Source organism: Erithacus rubecula (genome assembly GCF_903797595.1).
Source record: "Erithacus rubecula genome assembly, chromosome: 2".
Lineage (NCBI taxonomy): Eukaryota > Metazoa > Chordata > Aves > Passeriformes > Muscicapidae > Erithacus > Erithacus rubecula.
In genome coordinates, this window is record NC_136685.1 from 69,066,888 (window position 1) to 69,085,092 (window position 18,205).

Sequence of the window (18,205 nt, forward strand, 5' to 3'; positions counted from 1 at the left end):
GAATCATCAGCCCTTTTAAAACAACTATAGATCATATTTTATGATTTATTTTAATGTTATGTACCCCACAGATCTGCCAACCAGAACCAATGCTTTTTTAAAAAAATTTTAAAAAATTTAAAAAAAGAAAAATTATAAAAATTCTGAAATTAGTTTTGTTTCCCAAACTTGTGGTTTTATAGCCAATTTTGCAATGCAAGTTTTAAAAAAACATCACCAGAACTGGACAAATTAAGTGTTCACTGATGCATACCATTTAATTCCCCAAATGAAAACTTCATTTTCACTTCCTTGCACTGACAATTCTGTAGCAGCTTTTTAGATTAAGCTTAAAATTCAGACTGAAATTCATGTGTTCTGAAACTTGTGAACTTATAATAGTATTTTCTCACCTGTCCATGGAATATATTCAGGTTCTCTTTCTGGAAGTTCTCCTGTTTTATATAAAGAGGCTCTAGACTGACGATACTGACAGGCAGCTTGTAGCATATCCTATGGAAAGGTAAGGATGTGAGTACTTTAAAGTCTACCTCTGTATACACAGACCACAAAAGATGTTGTCTTTTGTAATTCTGAAATGTTCTTTAAATATCCACACTCTTTCTACACCACTTTCTCAGCTGGACAGAAAGGGACATGCTCACTGAGCAAGAAACCTCAGAGCTTGAACACAAGCTCTTCACTCTTTGCTACATATTCATGATTCACAACTTCCAACAAAGCTGCAACTCCTTAAATTATCTTTAACAGAGGCTCAGAAGGAAAAAGAATGTCCCTAATTCTGCCCAAGGCTGTCTTTTCCTTCCTGCTGTATTTGGATATGTGAAAAGCACATTCACTCTTCTCATGTCAGTAACTTGAATGTGCTACACTCCATTTGTTCTGTGCTCTTCAATGTTTATCTTCCCCTCCCACAAACATCTTGGTTAAGGCAGTTCTGTACCTTAATGATGTTATTCACATTCACAACTATCTGGGCCCACTCAATCGATTCAATAGGCATATCTTTCAGGATTTGTTCCTCCTCTTCTAATAAGCATTCAAAGATGGAATCTATTTGGGACACCTTGAAGACAGAAGGAAAAGTTATATTAAACACAAACATGTCCACTATCAGCTGATACCTGAAAGCCAAGAGCTGTATAGAAAAGTAAGTACATTAGAATAAATCACAAAAATAGTCAAAAATATTAAAAGGTATCAACTACTGCAATGCATAATGAGATCACCAGCTTATGGTTCATACAATACTTAAAACTATTAAAATAATTCTTTCTGGACTAAAATCTGAAAGGAAAAGAAAAAATCTTCATTTCTGAAGACAACTCTGTACAATTCCATTTGGCATATTACTCCATCATCTTCTGAAATACTTGGCAACAGAATCTTTATTGGATATAGTATACTGGATAACACATTTGCTTTAAAATAGCAGACTATTAGTTCTGTTTTCTTTTATATTTATTTTTCTCCCTTAGCAACTATTGTTCTCTGCAGTAAAACCTTCCTAAGAATAAATGTTTTGTGCATAGTTCTTCTCAAGAAGGAAGAAAGAAATAAAGACGGAGCACTTGACTGGAACGCAGAATAAACTGAGAGCTAACTTAGCTTGACTAATGTTAGAGAGGACAAAAATTATAAGTGACTGAATTAATACAGTTCCATCCAGGACAGCTCATCAAAGCAGCTCTCCTGTCTGGAAAGCTTCATATTCCTCAGTTCATCCCTTAAAAATTATAATTTAGTATGCATCTTCTTATGTGTCAGAGAATTTCAGCTGTCTTTTTCATCGCTTATCCATGTTAGGTAGTTGGAAATTGTAACAACTTTACTTCTGCTAAATAAAATTTGTCAGAATTCATGTTTCAGCCGCAGACAAAAAAAAATACATACAGTAAAGTGAGGAAAATACTAGCACATCATCCCTATTGTAGTTGTGCAAAGTTGAATTGATTTTTACAGTTTTACTGGGAAAAGTTTTTAAGTACATTTCAAAGCACTGTAATATTTACTACATGGAAGGCTACACGGCAATTCAGAAACAACAGGCTTCTTACCTCCCTGAAGAACACATCAGCAGGAGTAAGGCTTGGTGGAACATCACATTCCCTTTTGTTTAATGCAATCAGTATAGCAGCATTCACCAGCTCAGGCAGCCTAGAGTGGTGATTCTTGAGTACAATAGCTGCTGCCAGTTTCTCTGCATGCTCACAGAGCAACAGTCGAGTGGCCATCGGCATCCCTCGCACTGGAAAACTGCCCAGACGTTCAAATGCACCAACCTTTTACAAAAAAAACCCAAAAAACAAAAGACCTCATGCACTTTAAACAGTGTTCTAGAGGAATCAAGACAAAGTAATAAACTGTGTGTGTTGATACTAAAAGAACAGTAGGATTTACCTGATGAAGAAAATCAATGAAGAAGGAGTGTGCTTTTGTCTTATCCTCTAGCTGATGAAGAAGAATGAGTGATGTGTTGCTGAAACCAGCTGCTTCTAAATAAAACAAAATCTTAGGTCAGAGCACTTGATATCTTTATTTCTGGGTAACTATGTGTTTTGCCTCTGAGATAAATTGATCTGTCAGTTTTTATAGTGGTACCACAGTGGTACTTTTTATAGTATATGCACACACATTTACATTGCTTACCATGCTCTTTTTAATCTGTTTTTTTCAAGTCTATCATGGCTGAAGTAAAGCTTTTAGAAGAAGTAAAGTATCTTTAGACCAGTACTATTTTGAACTACTAGTACTACTGTGCTGCTAAAATAGCAGCTCACGAGCACCTTCTAGTTTTAGTAGGATTCAGACTCATATTTTTATCCTCATGGTGGACTAGCTATTGCAAAATTCACTATGCCCTAGACCACAGCTACTAGAAACTACAGCGTTAACAGGCATTCAGATCTAATTGACTCTTCATCCAGATTTTTTGTATAAACTAAGTGTGCTTATAATATCAAGACAAAAAATTTGGAAGAGCTATCACTGAGTAAAATTAGCAAGACAATTTCCAAGAAGCTATCAATTTTCATTTCTGGCTTTAGTCAGTAATAAACACAGACAGGCTGCCAAATCAAAAATAAAGTTGATTCAGAAAATAGTGAGGATCTCATGCCAGACAATTTTCAACTGGCTGCCCCATATAAACAACATCAGGAAATGTCATTCATCTGTAACTAGTCAAATGAACTCAAATTAAGCCTCTATCCTGTAACTGGCAATTACCACCTAGAGGTTTGAGGACACTTTCAAATTACAACTTGTAAGAGACACCAAATTATGAACAAAGAAGTTTCTTGCTGAAAACATGTCTGGTTTACTCCTTTATGTACAACAAATGCTTGTAAATCGATTTCTCTAGTCCTCTTTCAGGCAGACATAAATACCAAAGCCAGAGGAATACGAGCTCACTCTACCCAGGATCTGAGGTGACCAGAAGCTGTGCAGTCCCACTGACAGAAAGATTAAGAATGAACAAATAAGCTATTTATCTTAACACATTTGTTTTTTGGAAAATGATTCAAAACTACAAGGAATCATGGAAATACTAAAGCGACACCACCTCATCCTTGCATGAAGTACCTTTCTCAGAAATATGTTTTCTTTGTTATTTGCATTTACTGTATGAAGTCAAGAACTAATCACAACAGACTGCAAGTTTAAAGATGCAAAAGATGCCTCCAAGTCTTTCTGGAAATGTATCTAGTGGTGATAGAGGGCCAGGGACATCTATGCGTTCTTTGCAAAGCTTTAAGTATAATGTTACCTAGAATATTATAGATACTATTTCAGAAAAAAAAGAAAAAAACAAGCCAAAACCAACAATAACAACAACAAAACCCCCAAAGAACAAACCAAAAAGCTAAAAACCCAATACATTACATTTACCTTCAGGTACAGATTCAGCCCATCTTGGATCAGAGGCAGGGTAATCATCCATTAAGTCCACACTGATCTGAGTCACTGCTCTATCCAGTTCAGTATCAGAATCCAGATCTGCATTACTTGGGAAGAGCTCCATTACCATGGTTTGTGCATTGACTATATCTTTCCTGAAATAAATGAAACAAAGTATGCTAAATAAAATCAACTGACAGGATTATAGAAAAAAGAACCCCTCAGCAGGCTTTTCTGGTACACTTTTTACACTTAAGTGAAGTGCTTTAGATTATATACAGCAAGCATTTTTGGCACTCTCTCTAAACTGTGGATAAAAGGTATTCCAAACCTTTAAAAGCAAGTAGGCTGCACGACTTATAAATCAAAAAAGTATAAGCTAGGAGTCAAGACACACATTTTTTTTATTACCACTATTATTATTATTTAAGAGAAAGGACTAATCACACAGAGCTAAGCCTGGATATATCTGGTAGTTAAGTCAACACATTTCTATTGCTTGCTTTAATATTTTGTCAATCACTCCAACTAATGGCAATTGAGGTGAAGCTCATCAAAACTCTCAGGAAAATGCTTCAGGAAATAGAATGCAATATTTCTATTTCCTATAATTTCAAAGAATCTTCTCTTATTCATATCAATTAGTAAAAGAACAAGAAGTAACCAAACGCAGACTTACAAGGTATGAAGTTGTACTTCTATGTAAGAATAATGCAATATACACAAAACCCAGGGATTTGGTGTCATGACTAAAAAATTATAGTATTCCAACTGAGAAGGGATATTGTGAGTCCAATATTGGACGTATTTATATTTTTCATGAAACTTTCAGTTTGAACACTTACATGATCAAGATGCCAACAAATTAAAAAAAAAACCAAAAAACAAACCAACTCAGCATTGCATCCAGAAATTGCATAAAGATAAACTAAAGTAAAGGATACTTTTGAAAAACTGGAATATACTGGATCTTCTATTAAAAAAACAAGCCATCTTTACTACCCAGCAGGATGTGTTTCTAAGGAGATCACATAGGATTTTATTAGCTCCTTCAAAAATCATGAAGTGCTCTCAGAAAGGGTCATCTTGATCTTTCCATAGAACTTCCTATCCCCTCTAAAGACCACCAGGTCTGTAATGCTGCTAGAGCTCACTGTACAGCTGGTACACTTTACGATTCCAGGGGCTGCACAACCTTCCATTATTTGGTCTGTATCAACTCACTGGCCATCTGGACAGGCCACTGCTACATCTGTTCTGTGGAGACTGCTCTGCTCATTTTACCAGACTATTTTTTCCAGAAAAAAAGAATTAGAATAACTACTCTATAAATAAAATTATTATTTTCTTCTGGTTTCATAAATATAACCCTATAAATATATTTTTATTGAAATAACTTCCAACTTTCATACTGTTTCACAGTTTTCCTTACTAGCTGCCAGTTCCTTCTGTTTCCAATCCCCTTGTACACATCCTCAATGACATGTTTGTTAACTGTGCTCTCAGACCACAGCTATTCCAGCCAGCAGCACTTCTGTTTAATGACACTTCTGAACACCTGCAGAATTTATCTAAATTGTCTCTGTTTACAGATCTTGTATTGCTATCCTTTATCCTCTGTGCCTAATGCCCTTCACTATCTTTTACCTCACATGAAGTTCTATGGCAAAAGCACTCCCACCTCTCGTTACCTTAAACCCGTTCTTTCCAAGTTTTAACACTCCTTAGGAGAATAGTCCTAAGAGGGTTTGTGGGTTGTTTGTATTTTAAATCCATAAATATTGAAAACAAACTCCTCTAAATAAATCAATCTAAGCCTACAGATCTTAATCTTCTTTCTCCTTTTCTTCCTTTGTTTGCATCACTCATCTCAACTTTTCAGGACCATTGCATGTCTCCCCACACTCCAACTGTTATAATCAGGAATGTTTGACAAACAGGGTATTTTTTTCCACTCATTCTTACATATCAGTCAATTAAAAAAAAAAAAAAAATCATCCTGCCCAAAGTCTGCCATGCCAGTTAATCTTCCATAGAATTTACAGAGTAAGTGACAAGTGATTGAGATTACAGAAGTCTGCTCTTTTCTAGCACATATCCCTCTTCACTAGCTTAAGGCATATTCAATATTTTCCTAATAAAGATGTGTGTCATTAAAATATCTACAACTAAAATAGTACAGAAATACCCTAAGAGAATCTCTTACTCAAATACCAGAGTGCCTTCAAAAACAGCAAATGAAGTCTCAAAAACAAAATGCAACTTACTACCTGCAGTACTGTAGAAAAGCAGCTTTCAATAATTTGGTTTTATCTTCTTGAGCTATGATTTCTAGCCTACCAGTTGTATCAAATGCAGGACTCTGAAAATGCAAAATAAAAACTTCAGCTGAAAGACAAATATTAATCCTCATTATGAAATGAAAACAATTTTTTTAAGTAGTAATGCCACAGGTTTAAAATAAAATCACCACCTGGAAGCAGCTGTGTTTATTAATTTTTGACAGGATTTAAAAGGTATTCCTGAATACTATCATCCACAGAAACAGTTTAACTGCAGACAAACTTAACTAGAAACTAGTTTGTGAAGAAAACCAGTTTCATCAGAGCAATCACACAAAGGCCTTCCACTAAAATACTAGTTAATAATACAATTGATTATAGTGTTATATTAGGCCTAGTGATAGACAGCAACACATCTACAAGGAAAAAAATTTCATGGAAACCTCAACTGTGAAACAAAGTAAAACAAAAAAAGCTACCCAAACTGACAGACATAAAATTTTTTGTTTTGAAAACTGCCTTCATCTGAAGTGTTTGAGTCTCTATTAAAAAAAAAAAAACAACAAGAAACTCAAGTTGGGATTTCCAAAGTGAAAATTCAAAATCTACATTAAAAAAACCAATTTATTTGTACCCTGTTTTCAACCAGGCAAATAATCATTACCTCACTTCTTGGTCCAGCAATAGAAGAGGACAGGGCATCTTCAAGGTCTTCAGGAAGCACAGAAATATTTTCCCTGGACAAGATAGTTAGGAGTCCACTTTTTTTGGCAAAGAAGATGGGAAGGCTATTACAGGAACCTGCTCCTAAAATACTATCTCCTAAAATAAGGAGAGGGAAAAAAAGCACGTAATTACCACTTCATTTAAAAACCAAAACATGAGAGTTTCATAGACAGTTGCTGACTTTTGCCATTAATCAGCCAATAGCAATTGATAACTGCACCTGACATAGAAAAGTAGTGAAACTATTTGCTACTCTAAATCTAGACTTTCAGATACTGCAAGTGTTAAAATTAAAAAAAAAAAAAAAAAAAAGGAAGAAAAGAGAAGAAAAGAAGAAAAAATTCAGGATTCAGTTAATTAAAATTCTACCTAAGGACCAATATTCCTGCTGTATTTGAAAACATCTTTAAAGTCATGGATAATATACTTAGAGACATCTGGCACGGAGTTAAATTCAAGGGAAAAACCAACTCATGGTGAATGTTAGGAAAGAGAAAAACCAAGGAAAAAGCCCCACAAGCAAAACCCCCATCCTTTCATATACCAAGGACAGGGATCTGCTTCATCTTCATTTGAAACACTTGAAATTACTCTGCTATTGTAGAGTAACAATACTGGATGTCACATCAGCACTTCTCCACACACCTATGAGAAATTCCCACCTTGAAACATTTAATAAAGGAGCACAAGCATGACACTGCTGAGATATCTAAATACTGTAAAAATACTGAATTGGAAGACACCAACAAAATGTGTTTTTTCTCCATAGCACGTTACCTTGTACACCAAATATGATTTTTTCCTGTGGTAAGGAAATTCTGCCAGTTCCAGTGGAACAAGCAAACACTTCATCTTCCTTATAAAGGTAAGCAGCATGGCTGAAGTAATCTGGGACTACCAGGCAGCACAACACTTCATCTTCTGACTGAAAGTGTTGAATACAAACAATATCACATATATAATCAATCCCTTAAACATTTAAAATTTTAAATGCTAATCCATGCTGCCTGAACTTGTTTTTATTTTTAACAATGAGGTATCGATGCATCTTACAACCTGAAAAACTAAACAAAATCGCTTTTAATTTGCCCTAAAATTTTAGATTCTGGAGTTTTTTCCCCTTCCATATGCATAACATTCTTGCTAATTTCACATGGAGACATAAGTAAACACATTAATTATTCAACAGGTTTCATATTTTTCTTCCATCTCTGAGCTTTAAGATGCCATTGCAGACACTGGGGAGAGGGGGAAGAGTGGCAGAAGTTTACCAAAGCAATCTAATCCCCAGGTTTATGCTTCCAGAAGACACAGCACAGACAATGTATTCCACAGACAGCCATGTGTCCTCCCCTCCCAGCAAGCCAGCTGCCTAGCAGGGACCAAAAAGCACATCTCATAATTCTTTGTCCTGCAACAAGAGTCTCAGAGTTTGACATCTGTCCTAGACGGATTACAAGAGCGTACGATAAAATTGCTCTGTAGAAACTTTCACAGACACACAAAAACTAAAATAAATCAGTTGGAGTCAGATTAGACTTCTTTTTGAAGATCTTATAACTTAAAATGCAAAGCATAAACTTTAAATACAGTTAGCATTAAACATTAAGAGATGCTGATACACATTTTCCTCAAGAGTATTACAAATATATACTTCCAAGGGGAACTGATTTTCCTTTAGACAAAAACCTGACACATGATTTACATATAGGAATACTCTGAAACACTTTTTAAAGTCAGTATCAGAACCTCAATTAGCATACCTGAAAAGATGGATTATATTGTGTGACCTCCACAACAACATCATCAGACATCTGACAGCCTTTGTCTTCTACTGTTATCAGAGTGTAGTAGACAAGACATGGACGATCTCCAGGATGCCATGCTGCAGCAAGCATGACCAGTCCATCACTATTCAACAACAGATATCACACCATTGAGAGATGATTACTACTTATTTTACTTGCTCAAACACTACCACTCAAAAAAAAAAAATTAACTACAATCTCACCCAGGCATTGTTCAATCTTTTTTACTCTTTTAGAAAGAAAACCTATACTGTTTGTTCTTCTTTATTAACAGCATTCATACTGCAGTACAAAACTGAACCAAGGCAGTTGTAATTTCATGCAATTAAATCAAATGCAGGAGATAGTAAATTCTCTGCCATCTGCTAGAACAAGTTACACTTGCTCATTTTTTGTCTTTGTAAAATCAAGACAAAACAAATACACAATCCTGATAAAATGACATTTAAAAAAGCAAAGGGAATTATTATCATGTAAAAGATTTGTAATGCTAAAAAGATGATAGCATGAAATACAGGATAACCTAATTACCTAATATAAGGTGCTTGCTTTATCAACAGTTCCACACCAGTAAAATGAAATTGAAATTGCAATTACATGAAGTTTTTGCAGGAAAACAGAACAGATTTATCTCACTAATGAAGGTCTTACCAGATGCCAGTGCACTTCCTTACCGATTCTGTTGCAAATCCATGTATTGTACATTTACTCCTCCTTTAATATCTTCATAGTTACTTTCAGATCCCTAAAAAAAAGAAATACATCTGTTGTGTAACTGTATATAAACATGCTAGCAATTAAAACAAACAGATTAACACTTTCCAGTCAGGCTGGCTCTTACCCAAATTGCATCTGTAATATGCTCTTTCAGGATCTTGTTGATATCCCAGCTGAAAATGTAACGTTCTGATGAATCATCAATCTCCCACTTGTTTAGACTTGAACTTGTTAGCATGTAAAAGCTTGATCTCTCTCCATCCCAAAGAACATTAGAAATCTGTATTTAAAAAGTGAAAAAGCTAAAAAGGTTAAAGGAAAGCCTGAATATTTGGATAGAATAATCTAAATCACTCTCAGTCCACGAAGAGTCACTTCCTTGGGCAATCTACAAAAGTTGGACTCAAGAGGAGCATTATGATAACTTTCAAGAGGAGTCTTATTTTATAGATAAAAAACCATCTATATTAAATACATTTCTTGTACTTCCTGCCAACCTCTGTGGAGTTCATCGATAAAACTCAACCCAATCACCAACCCTTGGCAGTGCTAAATCTGGAAAGAAGAACTACAGGCTGGTTTCTTCAATTAGTAATGAGGCTATCACTAGAAAGGGGTAGGACATGCAACCACTGCATATTCTCCAGGAAGGACTATTATTCCAAAGTCTCCTTTTATTCAGAGCTAAAGAGTAAGCCAGTATTTACCTTCACAAAACATACAGATTTATCTGGTTTCTGCCTTTGTTTCAAATTTCAAAGAAATATAAGTAACATAAATGAGCTGAGTCTTGTCTTTTTTGTCATCACACACCCCTATACAATCTCTTCTTTTTCCTTTCCTAAACACAGGCAAGAAATTACAAAGAGAAATTAAAAAAGATGAACGTTTCTCAAGCTTACCACAGCATCATTTCCAGGAGATAATATACCCAGGAGAGAAGAAACCTTCCTACCAATTCCAGAAAACATGCCCTGCCCGTGTGGCAGGGCATGCTGATGAATCTTGCCAGAGCTATCAGGTATCAATCGGACTAGTTGACCTCTGGAAGATGATAAAATAAAGCTTCCTCCCTAGCAAAAAGAGAAAGCAACTACATTAAAAAAAATTAAAATCACATTCAAAAAACTCTACTGTCAGCTCAAATTCTTTATGTCAGCTGACATGGGTAAATGCTGAACAAGACACAAGACATCCTTAGAAAAAGACAAAAATCTCACAGGTACTTAGCACTGGCAGAGACTAATTTTCTTAGCTTCGTGTGATATTTTTATCCATGAAACTCAGTTTCAGTTAACAACAGAACTAAACTCTCACATAATCCTTGGAATGTAATGACAAAAATAGTGTTACCCTACCTTTATTGCAGATTTAAGACTAATAAAATTGAGCGTACTTTTCCATCTTTAGATTAGGAATAAAGTCTATATTTTAATATAAATCATACTGTTTTACCTTTACTGCTGTGAGGAAACTGCACAGAGATCCTCCAAAGTCTGTGAAAGTGTCTGTATAGGATCCTTCATGAGCAAGATTGGGCCAGTAGCGCACAGAACCTTCACGGGTAGCAACCATTATTGCTAGAGACTTGAAGTGAAAAAGTAGTGAAGAAAATAGGCAAGATGATGATGAGAATAATAATATCAAATCAGACTGCAGCTTTAACTAAAACATGTTCTTTTACATATCAAGATTGTGGGTGACAAAGACACAACAAAGTAGTAAATACATATGGATGTATACTGACAAACCTGAAACTGAATCACAAAAACATTCTGCAGCACAACATAATTTGTGCAGGGAATGTTACACTTGTTTATTTTCCTAATGCTTCTTGTTCCTAATAATTCAGGGTCTGCTGCTGCAATGCAGCCTATTGTTGTAAAACAGAAAAGGGCTGGTGAAGAATTTAAGACACCAAGAGTTAAAAGCTACTAAAGAAGACTTCAATTGCAGACTACAATGTAGCAAAGAAACTGCTCTAGTGTCTTTAAGAGAAATATCAAATCACATGGTGGCTCTGTTCAGGTAGAGATTTAGAGAAAAGCATTGTACTTAATCTACTGGTAGTTTAAAAAATATGTAAAAATTACAGAACAATAGAAGAACTGTGGCTGGGAGTTGCTATTGAGCTTCTTGGACTTTACAAACCAATTTTTTACTAGACATTGACTTTCAGTTCACAAGCTAAAGAACAATGAAATTTAAAAATACAATAAATAAAGTATTAGGGGTTGGTGTATTACTTCCTCTTAACTTCTTTGGATATTACTAATTCAGGACATTTCAGGTTTTGTGAAATAATCCCAAAATACTAAGATTGCTTTTTATCATCTGGAAGAGTAACACAACAACAGATCAAAATAAAAGATCCTATTACATATTCTGTGCTGCTGCTTACTTCCAAGGACAGCTTCTTAGCCAGTTTTATCAGAGCATCATGTATATTAAGTGAAATCTAAGCTGAAAATGAGAGGTTCTTTTCATGAATGATAGTAATAGTCACCTTAACACACTTTCAGAACACAACCAATCTTGGAACCTCACCCACTAGCACAGTAACTTACAAAAAGCCACTTAGTAAACCAATCTATCAAGACAGATTAAGTCTGTCCTTCCAGTGCCACCTTCCTGACCAGCCAAGGGAGGGTGCTGGGGTTTGCCTCTCATCTATGGACACTGGCAATTAATTCACTGAACAGCGTTTTCAGCCAGCACTTAAACTGCACTTGGTCAGACCCCAATTTTGATCACTCTGGTGTTTGCTAACACAACACCTCTCTGTTTACTGTGTTTTTGTTTGTTATGAAAGCATGTCAAGTAATCCTTGGGAAAACTATTATTTAATCTGATCCTATAAGATGCACATAGTGCAATTGAAAAGGACTAGCAGAAGTTTGTTTACTTCAAAGGTACTTACTGCCAACTACCAACCCTAACCTTTAAATAGACAGCATACTAACAAATGTTTTCAAATACTTTGATTATATTCTTTTGATTTAAAAAGACATATTAAAAGTTATTCTTAAGGTGCTTTTAAATACTAAAATTTAAAATTTGATCACCTGAAGAGAAGGTGCTTCACCTGAAGAATTGAGGCAAGATATAGCTGCTAAACTAGAACTCCATGGGAAGTCACTGGGTGGCAGCTGCAATTCCTTGCACAGAGATAACTGGAAGAAAGAAAGAAAGAGATGCCATAACAAATATGAGACTGGAAGAACTTATTCCTCTGCCACAAAATCTTTAGACTTTTTGACCCTGCTAAAAATTACATTTCAACTAACCCAGACACTGTGTAAGGGAACCAAAAAAATGTCACTAAACAATTTCAACAAGGTTGTCACAACCAGCAAACAGCTAAAGAACATCTTCAAATTTTCAAACATCACTGGTTTTCTCTAGATATTTCTGAGTGCTTCTCACAACACTACAGTATTGGATTATTACTATTGGAGATTATTAGACTATGCCTTAATACAATATTCTAAAAAATATTAAACTAGAAATGCTTGAGAAAGCTTAGTAAGTACCAACAGGATAGAGAGGGAAATGCTCTTCACTCCCCTATGCCCTCAAAGCTAAATAACCAGAAAAATTTAATCCCTTGGAAAATCTCTCCAAGTGCCAGAATGTGTATACCTGACACTCCTCTCTAAGTGCAGGACCTGTATAATTAACACATATTGTCCTGATTGAAAGAAACTAATTTTGTAACTACAGTTTTTCTTTGACCATCAGTCACTGAAACAATCCTGAAAGAAACACTGTCCAGAGGGGATACAAAAATACTTGACCTAAGAAATCTAGGCAAAACATATGTACAGTATCTCTGAAACTACCTGTGTTTTTGGGGTTTGCTGCAAATTAAAAACGGGTCCCAGAATAATCTAAATCAATCTGTAACACATCAACTAGATTTTAATTATCAAAATAAGCTTTAGCAAGACTATCTAGCCTAAGAGCCACACCCATTAAAATACAAAGAATTAAGCTTAGTGTCAAGGTGACAACTAAAACTGAAGAGAGGAATATAAAAATTATAATCTCTCTCAAAAGCTTGAGTTTCAATTACTGTTGTTAGCATGACTTCATATCAATCCTGCTGCTTTTAGGGGAAACCAGACAAACTCCAGTTGAAAAAAAACCCAACCCCCTCACTGCATAACCAGTTGAAATAGCATAAAATGCAGACTTTCCATCTCAACCCTTCAGTTACCTTAGCTACTGCAGACTGACCAATCTTCCAAATAATCAGCCTCTCCTTGTGAACTAGCCAGGCCCATCCACTTTCATCCACTTCAACGCTCAGCCGGTCATCAACTACATAAAAAAGTAACTTTTTAAAGCATTTGGATTTTTATAACACTGCAGAGTAACCTTTAAACCAACAAACTTTCATTTTTATATGAAAATAAGAATTATTTTCTATTAAATTAGTTTCCATGTTGGAATTTCCATCTATTTGATGAATACTGAATTACTACACCTAGTTTAAAAAATTGATTTGATAAACCATCAACCTCTGAGAATGAAAATACCCTAAAACCCATTATAATAGCTTTGTAATTCACTCAACAATTTTAACATTATTTTAGTGAGACATATTTGGTTTCTCTTACATCTATTATAAAGGAAAAACATATACACAGAGAAAAAATTGCTTAGGAGACCAATTTCTTGAACTCAGACAAAGGCTTGTATCACTATCACTTTTGGAAGAGATAACAAATGGGAATTGAAATAAAGAAAAAAATTAAGCATCTACTCTAGGATACAGCAAAATCAAAACAAGTAAAAAAGGTGAGAAAGCACCAATAAGTAAAAGTTACTAAAACCTTACAATTAGCTTTCTCTATACCCTGGGTTTTTTACAAAAAATTGCATAAGCAGCACCTGAAGGATATTTCCATGCATTCACACCCACATGGGTATTATCATAATTATTGTTACACTGACAAATAGGCTGGATTCAAAGCAAGGCACAGACGTTTTAGCTTCCTTTGCAAAGTCAGCATTTCAATGGCATCAATGACATGTTAAGAATTCTCTCACATGTCAATTTTCATGGAGAAAAATAACATCAATTCTTACCACCAGCCTTCTTCAGGGCTTCCATAACCTTAACAGGCAGAGAGGATCCAAAAGCCTTAACATCATAGTTAATAGTCTCAGTTGCTGTAGGAAGCTGGATAACTCTAGTAGGAGTCGCTCTTAAATAAAACAAAAAGTTACAATTAATTTTTTATTGTCTCTTCATCAGTTTCAGCAGACGTTTACTTCATGAGTATCTATTTAGAAACTAATTAATGTGAAATAAACATGCTTCCTCTGGGAATACCACCTAAAGCAAATTTGGTGGCTTCCTTACAAGCTGCTAGCCTGTCATCAAATTTTTTATTTTTAAATAACTGACTTTGAACATGCAGTACTCCACCTGCAACAAACTCACTGTTCAACTTCTCTACACCCTGGTTATCTACAGAATAAAGGCATTCACAATGACAGAAGAAGCTCAGCAGTTCTTCCCTGACTGCAGGGTCTACTTCCATCCCTAGTTCTGGCACTGCTGGGCAGTACACACTGTGCAACACTTGAAACACCCATGGCAGCTTGGATCCAACAGCACTTCTACCACCCTTGATTTGCTGTGGACACTGCATTTCCCACCTGCTTCACAATATCATTAATAAAAGCTGCTTTGCATCTTTCCCCACCTTCTCTCTCTGGAACAGCATAGGTCCGTATTGTCTTTTGAACACAATTAGGGAGGCAATTTTCTCTGCTCTTAGAAGTTACTGTACTCTTTTTACTTCCCACAAGTGAAATGATGTCTCAGACCTCCCCGTGTGAAATGGCAAAAGTTGATACAGGGCAGGCAGACAATCCTGACACCCGGTTTACAAAAATTATTAAGCAGACTTGAAGTAAAAGCTCCCCAGAACCGCACATGGGCGATCCTCTTTATCTCAATAACCCGACTAATAGCTGCTCCTGAGAAAAGAGATTATAAAGCCTGAAACTGATCTGGGGCTCACGCTGTATCTCAGTTTTGATCCATATGGAAGGGAGAAGACAGAGGAAGCTGGGGAGAGAGATGGGTGTGAAATTTCTGATCTTTAACTATGCTTTCTTCTTTTTAAATACGGAAATTCTTATTTTCATCTATCATACTTGTATCACAACACAGAGATATAGTTGAGGAACGCGTGAATTCAAAACCTAGCAAGAGGTATTTATAATTCTGAACCCGTGGTACCGTATATTTACGGTATTTTAATGGATAGTACTTTAATGTACAGTACTAGAGTGTAAGCCACACCGGCCCGAGCACCTCACAACTGCAGTCAGGCCGGTGCGCGGCGAGGGGCGGGACTCACCGCGCCGACAGGGAGCCGCTCCTCCGCGCCGCCGGCGAGAACAGCACCGGCGAGGCGGCAGCCGCCACGACGGGCAGGCCCTTCTTGCCGCCCGGCCGGGAGAGAGGGCTGGGCGCGGCGCTGCCGAGGGGCCTGCGGGCCGAGCCGCCCGGGGTCCGCGGCGAGGCGGGAGCCGACGAGAACATGGCTGGGGATGCGGCCCGCGCTCCCGCCGGGCGCCCCCTGAGCGCGTCAGAGCCGAGCGACCGGGCGGAGCCGAACGGAGACGAGCGTGATCGGGTGGAGCCGAACAGAACCGAGCGCGACCGGGTGGAGCCGAACGGAGCCGAGCGGAGCCCCGCGCGGAGCGGCCCCTGCCGGGAGCGGCGGAAACCCCGCGGCAGGCGTGCAGTGCGCCCGGCCCGGCCCTCAGGGATGAATGGCGGGAACGGAAACAGGAGCCTGCGCTCAGGTGTTCCTGAGGCTACGCTTGGTCCTTCGGGCGGATTCACAGGGGTGGCTTTGGGTACCATTCCTCACTGAGTTCATGCGATTAGCTGGCACTAAGTCGCTGGAGCATGGAAAGGCTGGATTTGATAAAAAAGCAGCTATTCAAACGCCATTTGGAATTACTGATTTTCCACTAAGAGTTGCCTTATCTCTAAAATAGCCTGTGCTTGTCCCCAGAATGTCTAATTAATTAAATAAATGAATACACAAAACCATATTCTATGCAAACCTTGGCACCTTTCACATCTATGGAAAATAACCATGCACTGCAGCTATTCTATGGTATAAAAGTAGATTTTAGCTTCCAAGGGGAACTAAATGCTCAATGGCATTGGTTTGGCATGGAAAAGCTTTCAGAAGGTAAGTATGTCCCATCCTCTGGGGGAAGAAGTTGAGTTGAATGTATATTAAAGAAAATCAGTTAAAATAAACCTAACTAAAAATAGAATATTTTTAAAAATCGCATAACTTCTCAAAAATGTGTTCTTTGATAATAGATTCAGGGCTGTCAAGCTTTCTGTGTGGATTGTGGTCCCCTATTACTGAACCCAAATGCAGGTGAGATAAACTTGAGATGGTTCATCTGGCAGGACTGAAGTATGAGACAAGTGTCAGTGCCAGTGCTTTGTCTTTTTCATTCAAGAAAACTCCTTCTGCTTTGATTTTATGCAAAAAGCAAAATATCATAATTTAGTGGAGCATTACTATATTGTTACATTAATATAGTATCCTTCTATATTGCCTTTTTTATATATAAGATGCTAAATCATAATTTTACTGTCACTTCAAGACAAGCAAACTAAACCAAACCAGGAAATGCACACACAAACAAGAAAATACAGAAAACTGGAAGAAAATTCAAGACAACATCCCCATTTCCCAACATTCACAATTGGTGACATTCAAATTATTTAAAAAACAGAAAGCTCCTCTTCTCAGCTCATTCCTAAAATATTTAAAATGATGCAGCATGAACTTTGTGTTTTGCTGATTGAACCCTATCTATACACAGCTACACTTCCTCAGGGAATTAGTCGGCTTCCTTTTGCTGTCCCAGCCCCTGTAAGAGCTCCATCTTCAGGAGGGAGATGCAATTCGACATTCAAATCTCATTTTTGACAAAGAAATAATTTGTACTGATACCAGTTAGAGACTAACAGTTTTGGACTGTCTCAAATATCCCAAGGAGTTTTTTGAGTGGTTCTAACTCAAAGTCTGCTAACCACTGTACCTGTTATGATAAACATTTGCCTTTTGGTGGACTAGAGCTTTTGTGTAGCTTTTCACACTTCTCTATCAGCTGCAGTACCTGCCAGGACAATTAATAAACAAAAGACATGGAACACTCATCCAGTTCAGCTACAAGTAATTTGTGTAAATACAGGAATAAAGGAGCTTGTTGGATCTCACGTAAGGGGAAATTACATGAGTGAGGATTAAAGATGCAAACCCCTCTAAGTACATTAACAAATAGTCAACACTGAAATTAAACATTGGGTCAGAAGTAGTTTTTGCATATCTTTAGTACAACATATGCTTCTAGGCAAATTTTACCTGAAGATAAAATCACACCTAGATGTAATTTTTTTTCATTCTCTAATATTTTCACTATATTCCACAAGGTGGCATTAACAGCACTAAGATTTTCAGCTTGCCCAGCCATGTCAGCTATTGCCAATAACGTCTGCCAACAACAAGTCTTCCTAGCATGGATGAGTTTTAATCTGACCTGGGAAGATTCTCGCTTTTTAAAATCTTCTTGTGGGGTTTTGCATCTTCAGAGATTCCATTGAAAGAGACTCTTCAATCAGAAACATAGGGCAAACTCGTCACTGCCAAACATATCCCCCTGCAATTATTAAAATTAATGAAATGCTGCTATTTTACTAATTGTCCTTGAGAA

At 36.9% G+C, this 18,205-nt stretch overlaps 1 protein-coding gene across 1 annotated transcript in view; it reads right to left on the bottom strand.

Annotated features, from left to right (window-relative positions):
* NUP133 (nucleoporin 133) overlaps positions 1 to 16,415 on the bottom strand; it is a 30,676-nt gene extending 14,261 nt beyond the window's left edge. The window contains exons 1-17 of the mRNA XM_079330300.1: positions 15,814 to 16,415; positions 14,528 to 14,646; positions 13,653 to 13,756; positions 12,499 to 12,606; positions 10,889 to 11,020; positions 10,336 to 10,506; positions 9,558 to 9,713; positions 9,391 to 9,461; positions 8,672 to 8,819; positions 7,686 to 7,833; positions 6,847 to 7,004; positions 6,171 to 6,262; positions 3,892 to 4,055; positions 2,401 to 2,495; positions 2,058 to 2,282; positions 944 to 1,066; positions 393 to 492 (exon numbers count right to left, since the gene is read on the bottom strand). Of these exons, the coding sequence (XP_079186426.1) occupies positions 393 to 492; positions 944 to 1,066; positions 2,058 to 2,282; positions 2,401 to 2,495; positions 3,892 to 4,055; positions 6,171 to 6,262; positions 6,847 to 7,004; positions 7,686 to 7,833; positions 8,672 to 8,819; positions 9,391 to 9,461; positions 9,558 to 9,713; positions 10,336 to 10,506; positions 10,889 to 11,020; positions 12,499 to 12,606; positions 13,653 to 13,756; positions 14,528 to 14,646; positions 15,814 to 16,325 (2,626 nt within the window). The 5' untranslated portion in view covers positions 16,326 to 16,415. The remainder of the gene's footprint in view (positions 1 to 392; positions 493 to 943; positions 1,067 to 2,057; positions 2,283 to 2,400; positions 2,496 to 3,891; positions 4,056 to 6,170; positions 6,263 to 6,846; positions 7,005 to 7,685; positions 7,834 to 8,671; positions 8,820 to 9,390; positions 9,462 to 9,557; positions 9,714 to 10,335; positions 10,507 to 10,888; positions 11,021 to 12,498; positions 12,607 to 13,652; positions 13,757 to 14,527; positions 14,647 to 15,813) is intronic.
* Positions 16,416 to 18,205: the final 1,790 nt, after the last annotated feature.